The 10,868-nt window shown below is 41.3% G+C and overlaps 1 protein-coding gene across 4 annotated transcripts in view; it reads right to left on the bottom strand.

The window, feature by feature from the left end:
* The window catches only part of si:dkeyp-72e1.9 (syntaxin-binding protein 4), an 85,139-nt gene that overhangs the window by 11,077 nt on the left and 63,194 nt on the right, over window positions 1–10,868 (bottom strand). For all 4 annotated transcript variants that reach the window (XM_034894171.1, XM_034894172.1, XM_034894170.1 and 1 more), the window contains 7 exons: window positions 9,402–9,490; window positions 5,958–6,054; window positions 5,197–5,324; window positions 4,605–4,697; window positions 3,721–3,786; window positions 3,068–3,415; window positions 1,261–1,377 (listed from right to left, as the gene is read on the bottom strand). In XM_034894171.1, the coding sequence (XP_034750062.1) occupies window positions 1,261–1,377; window positions 3,068–3,415; window positions 3,721–3,786; window positions 4,605–4,697; window positions 5,197–5,324; window positions 5,958–6,054; window positions 9,402–9,490 (938 nt within the window). The remainder of the gene's footprint in view (window positions 1–1,260; window positions 1,378–3,067; window positions 3,416–3,720; window positions 3,787–4,604; window positions 4,698–5,196; window positions 5,325–5,957; window positions 6,055–9,401; window positions 9,491–10,868) is intronic.

The following is a 10,868-nucleotide window of genomic DNA, read 5'->3' as shown; positions in this document are numbered from 1 at the left end:
TTACTTTTTCAACATACTATACTATGACTTCTTATGAATTTTTCAACATACTATAATATGACTTTTAATGACCTTTTTGTCATAGTATACAATGACTTTTTCAGCATATGATTTTTTTTGAAGGACTACTATGACTATTTAAACATACTATACTATGACTTCTTATGACTTTTTCAACATACTATACTATGATTTTTTATGACCTTTTTTGTCATAGTATACAATGACCTTTTTCAACATATTATATTGTGACTTCTTAGGACTTTTTCAACATACTATACTATGACTTTTTTCAACATATTATATTATGACTTTTTTCGACATAATACACTATTACCTTTTTATGACTTTTCTTTTACATACTATACTACAACGTTTTCACTTTTTCCTGATATTCATACCATGACTTTTTTCGAGATACTATACTATGACTTTTATAATCTTTTTTCAGTAAACAATGACTTTTTTCAACATATTATATTATGACTTCTTATGACTTTTTTCAACATACTATACTACGACTTTTTTTCAAGTACTATACTATGACTTTTTATGAGCTTTTTTGTTACAGTATACAATGACTTTTTTCAACATATTATATTAAGACTTTTTGATGAATTTCTTTTACATACTATACCATAACGTTTTTAATTTACTTTTTCCTGATGTACTATGATATATACTGTGTTTTCAACAAACATTATTTGGTGACACAGTGGCTAGCACTGCTCCAACTAGCACCACCAGGCAGGCGTTGCAGGTCTGATCCTCACTCTGGGCTGGAGTTTGTGTGTTCTTCCAGGCTTTTTTCTACATACTATACTATGACCTTTTTTGTCATAGTATACAATTACTTTATACTAGCATACTATAATATGATTTTTTTTTTAAAGAATACTATGACTATTTTATGACTTTTTTCAACATAATATACCATTAACTTTTTTCCCATATACTATGATACAAACTATGTTTTCAACAAACATTATTTGGTGGCAAAGTGACTCAGTGCTTGACATGGCTCCAACAAGAAGGCGTTGCAGACTATCCCTGGTTCAATCCCCAGTCTGGACCGGGCCTTTTTGGGTGGAGTTTGCATGCTCTTCCAGACTTTTTTCTGACTTTTTTATGAGTTTTCTTCAACATACTATACTACGACTTTTTTCGACGTACTATTCTATGAGTTTTCTTCAACATACTATACCATGACAAAATAGAGAACTCCCCCTTTAATGTGGAGGTGTCCAATTAAAGCCTTACCTGTGCAAAGCCCAGCAGCTTCCTGTTGGAGATCACCAGGTGTCTCCTGCTCTGCTCCGACTTCCTTAGCTGGCAGTCGACGGTCGTCAGCCTTCTGTTCAGATCCAGCACTTCCTCCTGACCCACACACACACACACGCACACACACACACACACACACAGTGAGTCATCTCTGTTAATGATTTAAATTGATTTTACCTGGTACTCTTCCTGTTAAAACTGAAAGACTAATTGCCATGTTTGAAGATCTGTGAATATATAATTAGTTGGGTTGTGTTCTTTCATTATCCCATATGTTTCCAACAAACCCAGAAAAATCTGTCATCTTGTAATAAATGGTTACAGAAGATGTACTTTTGCAATAACTTACATGAGTTTAATATTCAGACATATGAAGGCATCATTTTGTGAAATTGAAATTTTATATATATATGCAGTTCTTTTTTTTCATTTGCAACTTCGTTAGTCAGGTTGCTAAGTTAGTTACTAAGTTTGTATCGACTACTGTTGTGAAAGGAGGGATTTGGTTCATTGAGGCCAACAGTTTTCTCTGTTTTGGTGCAATTATACTGCTATAGAAGAAGAGGACTGAACACTATGACATAAATAAAGTCCAAACCATTTGACACATTGTGATGGAAATGTGACATTCCTGTTGGTTTCTTGTTCTAATGTGAGGAAGATTAAAGTCTCTCTACTAAGGGTTTAGAATTAAAGGAACGCAGATATACAACAAAAACTTTAGAGATGGGCTTGAACAAAGACTGGTCGTTAAAGACAAGCAACCGGGTGACAAAGACAAAAAAATGAAGTAGGGAAGAAAGGAATAAAAAGATAGAAAGAGGAAAGGGTAGGATGAAGGTTACGGTTGATGCATTTAAACTCATGAACACAGCAGCTGTCACACATGTAGTTGAAGAGGTTTCAACACTTCCTCATTTCTATTATTAAATATGCCAGAGTGCAGCCCGAGGACTTCCTATCTGAGATAATAAGCCACAGGTAGAGAGGCAGTAAGCCTGAAAGCCAGAGGAAATAAACACAAAGCCGTCTCTTCATCAAAGCAGAGGCAGCCTGATGTGTTCTCACAGAGAAAAGCTGCAGCACGCTGATGCTGCTGCAGCGCCCGCAGCTCTAACGGAGGATGGAGGGAGGGTACAGCACAACAAAGGGAAAATCTTGGCTCAATGCTTTTTAAATCCCACACAACATCATATGCAGGGAGAGAGGGTTCATGGGCCCTGTGTTAAATGTGTGCCAATCAGTTGTCCTCTCCCATGTCCTTAAACAGCCAGCCACATTTGGACCTTGGAGCATTGCTGTTATGATGGAGGATTTAACCCCTCATATTTTGTAATTTTCTGCATGTGTGTGTAACGAGCATAGTGTGTGTCCCTGTGTGTGTAACAGGCATAGTGTGTGTATGGCATACTATACTATTATTTTTTTCCAAAAGACTACAATGACTTTTTTATGACTTTTTTTTTTGTATTACTTTTTTTAACATACTATATTATGACTTCTTATGACTTTTTCAACATGCTATACAATAACCTTTTTTTTTTTTTTAATGATTTTTTTTAATATATAAAATATAGGTATTTTATATGGTGCAGTTGGTCAATGCATCATAAATGTTACAGAGCTTTGTATGTAATTTGGTATGTAATTTATTTGCTGATGTATGTTTTGTATATAAATTCTACATCTCTCAAATGAATGCAACAGAGTTAAAAATTGAATATTCCCTTGGGAAATGTAACAACGAGAAAACAACGTCAACTAGACCTAGGGTCTTGAGACTCACCCTTGTGGCCTCTAGTCCTCGTGCTTGCCTCTTGCTGGCCAGCTGGTTCTTCAGGTCCCTGATCTCAGCCTCCAGCAGCTGGATCACCTCCTCGTAGTCCTGCTCTGCACTGCTGGCCAGCCGCTGCCCAGCCCCGGCCCCCGCAGCCCCGGCCCCCGCAGCCCCGGCCCCTGCAGCCCCGGCCCCCGCAGCCCCGGCCCCCGCAGCCCCGGCCCCGGCTCCAGCCACCCTGGTCCCGGCCCCAGCCACCCCAGCCCCGGCCCCAGACATCCCAGGCCCGGCCTCCGCCACGGATGCCTGCAGACGGCTCTTCAGAAGGGCGTTCTCCTCCACAGTCAGACATGCTTTCTGGAAAAGACAACAGAATGTTCAGCAGTAAATATTTTCATATGTGACCATGTGTTTGATACATAATTTAGACCCCCCTTTTTGCATTTTAGCCCTTTACTTGTTAGAAAAGCCTAGACATTAAAGGGGAGAAAGGGAATGGCATGCAGCCAAAGGCTGCAGGTCAGAGTTGAACCCACAGCTGCGTAACGAGGACCGGGGCACTGTTCATGGGGGCGCACACGCTACCAGCTACCCAGCCATGCCCTAATTTACTTCCATAGCTGACTGTTAATTACACAGCCATGCAGCATGTCTCCACCCACCTCGGAGGTCCTCTGCAACTCCTCCTCCAGGCTTTTCTTGCTGTGCTCCATGTCCTTCAGCATCACCTGCCGAGAAAGGCAGCAGATGAAGCACGGGAGGTGTTTACAGCTGAAATCATCAGTGAAACCACGCTACATAACAGAGAAATCAATTCCTCCTGCCTTCATGTCATTTGGTTAGAATATGTAAAGTGCCATGTTACGCTTTTGTCCCAGAGTCTCAGAGGCTTCTTTGACTCTGAGAAACACTAAAGTTGTAATCCTTAATGTCAAACTCAGCTTTTTCCAACAATGTATTTGTAAGGTAATGTAATCTGTAATTACTTTGCTACTTATGAGTTTTCATTGGTAGTAAAGCAGTGAAATAGGGTACTCTAGTACACGCATGCACGCACTGAAGTCTTACTGTTTATGATGTCCTTAATTGTCTTGCTCTTTAGTGATGGCTCTGTTACACAGCTGTGTCAGAGCTATGTGCAAGCCAAGCTTTCCTACAGATGTTGCTTAACAAGTACAAGCATTACCATGGGTTGGCTTTTATTATGAAGAAGCCACAGGAAGTGCAATGGTTTTGTTACTTAGCGATGGCATTGGCGACAGTATTATACAATTAGTTACACATAAATGATTAAATTATAAAATTGCACTTTGAAAATTGACCAAATGACAAATTATGCAAAGATGTACATGTAGAGCTGTGTGCTGGTGGTGCATGGAAAAAAAGCAAAACTCTATTACTGGCTGTTGTGTAGTGTAACTCGAAAGTACCAAGCTGAAATGCCCCAAGAGCATCTTTGACAAATACTTGAGTTACATGTGATTTTGACATTTTGTTATCGTCACACACGCTTTATCATCCACCAACACTTTGTGTGAGTGTTCACCTTGAGCTGCTTCATCTGGGTTTGCAGCTGCTTCACCTCCGTCTGGAACTGCTCCATCTCCTCACTGCTGTAGCTGCACTCCGACTCATATGTCTGCACACACACACGCACAGACAGACAGACAGACAGTCGGTCAAACACACAGACACGCACACACAAGCAAACATAAGCACAGACGCACGCACGCACGCACGCACACACAGAGTTATTTTTATGTCTTTGTGTCTATGCATTTACAGAAAAGTTCTATATGTGTTTTCTATTTCTCCTTTCTTTAGGAATAGAGGAGTATTGGTATATTCTTCACTGTTTCATGTTACTAGATATACCAATGATAACTCGGACTATGATGGAATATGAACCCTTCACTAGCCCAACAGCCTGTCTCTACACCAACAACAGAAGCTAAAGATACAATACAAGATCTCACAGTAGCCCGAAACACACACACCATCTGTTACCAGTAACAGATGAGTGTGTGTGAAGGTGGCCGTTTGGGTTGTTGGGTGTATGTGACAGGTTAGGCTGGAAGTAATCTGTTCACTGGAATCTGTCTAGTGCTGGCATGTAAGAGGCTGTGCGGACTGCTCACGGGGGAGTGGAAGGCGGACGTGTCCATCAAACTAGCTGCTTCGTGATAGGAAAACATGAAGGGACCCGCCCCTAAACCCAGCTCCTCCAGGTTCTCCTGGAAAATGTTCCGGGTGGCCTCCACTAGGTCTGAGAGGCAACAGACAAGCACAGACACAAAATGCTATTGAGTTACCATGGCTGCCAGAAAACCAAATAGTAAAATGATTTCACTTAAATACAATACATTTTCATTTATGCTATTACTTATTACTTATTATTATTATTACTATAATGGATATCATACACTTAATTTGTTATATACTGTATATGTTTATTATATATATATATAAACACACAATAGTTCATATCCTCTCAAAAATCACGCTATAATCATTAAAAAAAAATTAATTTAAATATTTTTATGAGAGTAATGATACAAAAAGGATCATGCCCTCCAATTTTGTGAATCATATTGCAAATTCAGTCAAAATAATTGCAAATTAAATATTTTCCTCACATCGTGCAGCCCTAGTAATTAGTATTAGTCGTAAACAGATGTAAATACATTAAATAACATTTTTGAAGCGGCTCCTCCTCTGACTGTCTGCCTGGCTGCAGACACACACAGAGCTGCTTCATGTTTCATACACACACAAGCTGTCAGTGACACAGAGTCTGGGATTGGACAAGATTTCAGCCCTAATATTTCACCTTGCTGTTGACACAACTGGAGTTGTGTGTGTTTGTGTGTGTGTGTGCGTGTGTGTGTGTGTGCTTCACCTCCATAAGCCACAGTGCCTTGTGGGTCTATTGTCAGACTCTCTCTCAACTTCTTCCTCTTCTCTTCTGTGACATCCAACCCGAGATAGGACAAAGCCTGAGAAACAGGGACACAAACACAAACAGAGAGTGGGATAATTTGACTTTGGTGCCATTGCATGAAAAGGTGTGGAAACCGGAGATTAAATTAAAGAATGATGCTGCCATCAGCGACAGAGGAGAACACGGCTAGAAGATAAGACACTAATTCGTCTCTCTCCAGACTCAAACATAGTGGAATCGCTGAGCTCACGGACGTTAGGACTACTCCGTAGTCTACCTGGGTCATAGGTTAGGCCTACTATGTAGTCTACCTGGGTCATAGGTTAGGCCTACTATGTAGTCTACCTGGGTCATAGTCTACCTAGGTCATATGTTAGGCCTACTATGTAGTCTACCTGGGTCACAGTCTACATGGGTCATAGGTTAGGCCTACTACTCAGTCCACCTATTGGCTTAGGCAACTTAGTGCAGGGAAGGCATTGATTCTCTCGGGATGTTGCAGGACATGAGGGCAGTCACGTGATCGGGTTCTGATGGAAGTATTTTCGTGGACTCGGGATGAGATCGGAGCGATTCCCTGTCCCCTTCTAGTGGAACTAGCTGCCTCTTTTAAAGCTCTACTTAAAACTCAAAGCTGAGAAGGCCATACGAGCTCATAAAGCTCGTATGGCCTTCTCAGCTTTTCTGTAGCCCATCTAAATGGACTGGTTTTATACAGGTGTGTTGGTGTCAGCGTCAATCTCTTTAAAAGAATAGCAGGACCGGCATGTGTGTGTGTTGGGAGTGAGTGGTAGAGTCAGTGAGAGAGTGACGCTGATTAGCTTCCGAACGAGTACCAACTCTAGAGTCATAAGCTGCTCTCTGACCGGAGGGATTTTTGCAGTTCTTAGAACAACACATTCCAAGAACCATTTTGTTCCGACTGGACCAGTTTGAGGATTATTAAGTTCCCCTGACCCTTGTAACTCTGTCTGCTCCTACTTCAGGGCTGAGTCTTTTCCCTTTTGACCTAGGTCTACATTGATTGGTCCAAATTATAAGTCCCGCCCCCACAGTTCACCATCTGTAGAAGCCATGCCGTCTGTTTTAGCAAAGCTTAGACTACTTGAATAAGTACTTGATGAGGAGACTCATATGACGCTGGAGTCTTGTCTTCTGTGTTTCTCTGTTAAGTCCTCCGGCCTGGTCTTTAAACGCCACCGTCATGAGGATCTCGGCAAGGCCCAACAGCAACAGTCCCACGGCCTCCTCCATGCTGGTCTGTTGTTGTATGTGGTGCTAAAGTCATGGCGATGCAATAAAGACCGTTGCCGTGCTAGCGTTGCTCCCTTGGCCAGCGTGAATGCAACTGGAAAACTGGTTTTGGGAGAGAGCAGTGTATGGAGAACTGTTGTGTGGACTGTGGACTATACCTAGAACTACGTTCCTGTTAACCACTTGGTCGGAGAGAGGCTTCAGTGAGTCTCCTCTCTTCTTTCTGACCACAGTTGGAAAAGCAGGAAAAGTTAACCCTCTCCTTGATTTCATGTTGTTTATGGAGAAGGAGAACCAGGAACGTACTTCAGACCTACAGCTACATTATTATCAAAGCTGAACAGTACCAAAAACTGAAGAGAGAGCAGCGACAGAACAAGGCAGATGAAAAAAGAGATAATCAGCAGAGAGATAGGAAGCTGGAGGCTGGGGAGAGGGCGAGCAGTGGGAGAACATGCTGACAGGGTAGAAAGAATGTACAGATGAAGAGCGCAAGTGGGATAAAGCCAGCAGAGAGAGATCAATAATTAGATGAAGAGAGAGCTTGGGGAGAAAAAGCAAGTTAATCAGAAAGAGAAGAACCTTCAGCGCAAGGGGGCTTCGTGGAGTCTCTTTAAACCTAAATGAACAAGCGGAGGAACATTCTCAATGCTAAGTCTTCCATACAGGTCCCGAGGGCTCGCTGAATGTTTGGATGAGTATGAAAGAGGTTGTGGATCATAAGCAATATTCTGGGTTTCCACTAGAGCATGTTTACATGATTTAATGTAAAACAAATATTATTTTTCTCATACTGTCTGTCTGAATATACCTGTATTCACCCTCTGTCCCTCTGAAACGCTCCGTTTTAGCGCCTGTCTCTTTAAGTTGCCCTTCAGAAAAACCTGCTTTATAATAATAAAAACTGACATGAAATCTCACTTTAACAATATGGGACCTTTAAATTGAATAGTAAGTTGCTGACAGCTGCTATCATTTTCTATAATTATGTATCAACATTTTTACCGCACTTGTCAATTGTTAATGTTAATTGTGATAATGTATGTTCTGCCATCATGAAGTTCATGACATCACAGCTGTCACACACATCAGGATCACCCAGTTTAGCAGTTTTATCCTTGTCCATGAATTAGCTCTGTGAAACTAGAAGCCTTAGTTTTGTAATATCCGAATTTTTGTCAAATCAACTTGACATTAACTACAACCTGTCTTCAACCTAATTCTAACAATTAAAGTCATTAAAGTCAAAATGACCCACAACCAGCGGTGGAGGAAGTATTCAGATCCTCTATTTAAGCAAAAGTACTAATACCGCACTGTAAAAATACTCTATTGTTAGTAATAGCCCTGCTTTGAAAATGTTACTAAAGTTAAAGTGTTTAAGTATCATCTGGAAAATGTAGTTGAAGTATATAAACATTGTAGAATGTTTAAAGGAGCCAACCATTGTGTTTAATGGTCTCATCATCTCAGCTGGACATGTAGGATGTTATATTGTTGGCTAGTTTACTTTATGATTAAACATCAGATTTTATTCTTCATGAAAAATTATTTAATTTATGCTTTGAAAAGCATTTAACAAGCAATGTGAGCAAAGCCATTGGGTCCGTTGTGGCAACGCTGCTGAATGTCCAGAAGTTAAAGCTGAGCGGGAACAATCTTTGCGGAGTTCTGTTGGGGGCCATGATGTTGTGGCCCTCCTCCCCACAGGGATCGGGAAAGTTAGATTTTTCATCTTGCTCCGCTGGCGGTGACAGAGTTGGCTAAGGCTAACGCTAGGGATTGGTTATGGCAGATTCAGAGTGGCTCTGGGCGGATCCAATAGTTTTGGACTTCAACAGAGTACCCGCCTACCAGGCTAATGGACCAGAGTCTGGTAAGACTGGGCTAATGGACCAGAGTCTGGTAGGACCGGTCAAATGGACCAGAGACCGGTAGGACCAGTCTAATGGACCAGAGACTGGTAGGACCAGACTAATGGACCAGAGACCGGTAGGACCGGGCTAATGGACCAGAGACCGGTAGGACCGGGCTAGTGGACCAGAGACCGGTAGAACCAGGCTAATGGATGCTTTGCATCACACTCCAGGAGATGAGAATGACTCCAGAGTTACTTCTCTGACTGACTGACAGGAGGACAAGACTCACCAAATCTAACTTGTCTGATTTGAGGCGAATGTAGGGGTCCAGCGTTATCTTAGGTTTGGCCCCCGTTGGCGACCTCTGGCTGGTTGAACCTAGAGAAAGAAGAAAAGAAAAAGAAAAGGAGGGTGGAAACAACAAAGGAAGAAGAAGAAGATAAATTGAAAAATATGGTTGATTTTGTGTAAAGCACGGACCAGGAGCTGGTGTTGTAAGACCCTCAAATTACTGAACGCCTTGAACGCCTCTGCCAACAGGTCAAGTTGCAGTTTACATCCATGTACTGTATGTCTGGGTCAATACCCACTGGCATCAAAGTGATACAGGTTCCTAATCAATACTTTTTTTAATAAAAATGTTATAAAACAAAAAGAAATTACATTACAGCAAAATTTTATTTATCATGTACTACTACGTTTCTGTGCAACGTAGAGTTTTCCCTGCGTGGCTCTACGACGCCCATCACAGACATTATCAGATCTCGATAGAAGCATGCTGCATGCTGATTGGCTCACTGATAATATTCACTTAATAGGCATTTTCTGATACATGAAACCTTAGGGGTAATTTGGTCGGTGCCTACAAAGTATTGAATTCAGTACTCATCCCTATATGTCTGTCCAGACTCATAATATGTACACTGAAGACTAAAAAGAGGGATTTAATGATATCGGAATTATATTAAATGTGTTTCTTGGCGAAACATGGATGCTTCAACCGCATCTACTGTCCAACCCGGCAGCACAGAAGATAAACCAATCAGCAGTTTCAGGATGCGTGTCACCAAACGGCTCCCTTCTGCTCCTGAGTTATGGTATTCAATAACAGTATTAGACTTCTCTTTATTGGTCCTTTTGGGATGACTCCCGCAAGGAAATTAAATTTACAGCATCTTACAAGACGTAAGAAGAAGAAAAGAATACAGTATATAAAAAAAAACAGTATAAAAATAAAAATAACCTTTCAGCTGTAAAAAGATCTTTAGCATGAATAAAACCTAATAATTAAAACAGTTAAGACAGTTTGTGTCCAGGTATGTATGTCTTAATTAGTGTAGGAAGGATTGGGTTATGTCCAAAAGCACACTTTGAGAGATCAGTGACCTTTGTCCTCTAAAATCTAATCAGTTCATCCTCGAGTCCAAGTGGACGTTTGTGCCAAATTTGAAGCCATTCCCCCAAGGCGTTCCTGAGACATTGTGTCCACGAGAATGGGACATCCGCACAAACAGAAAAGCCAAAAACATAATGCCTCTGGCACAAAATATCCCAACGTATAAAATACAGCATCTGTATGAGATATTGGCCTTCAAACAGGATTAGGAGAGAGTACGCGAGGCCACGGGACACTTTGTAAACAACAGGAGGACAATATCATTGGATAATCTGTAACATCAGAGTGGAGGGACAGATATTCTCTGTGGCTTTGGTGGAAGTGGGAGGTTGTGGTGAAGGGGAGGTGTGTGTGAATGGG

The sequence above is a fragment of the Etheostoma cragini genome, chromosome 15 (genome assembly GCF_013103735.1).
Source record: "Etheostoma cragini isolate CJK2018 chromosome 15, CSU_Ecrag_1.0, whole genome shotgun sequence".
In the NCBI taxonomy this organism is placed as follows: domain Eukaryota; kingdom Metazoa; phylum Chordata; class Actinopteri; order Perciformes; family Percidae; genus Etheostoma; species Etheostoma cragini.
Note: the sequence above shows the minus strand (reverse complement) of the source record. Positions and strands in the feature narration are given on the sequence as shown.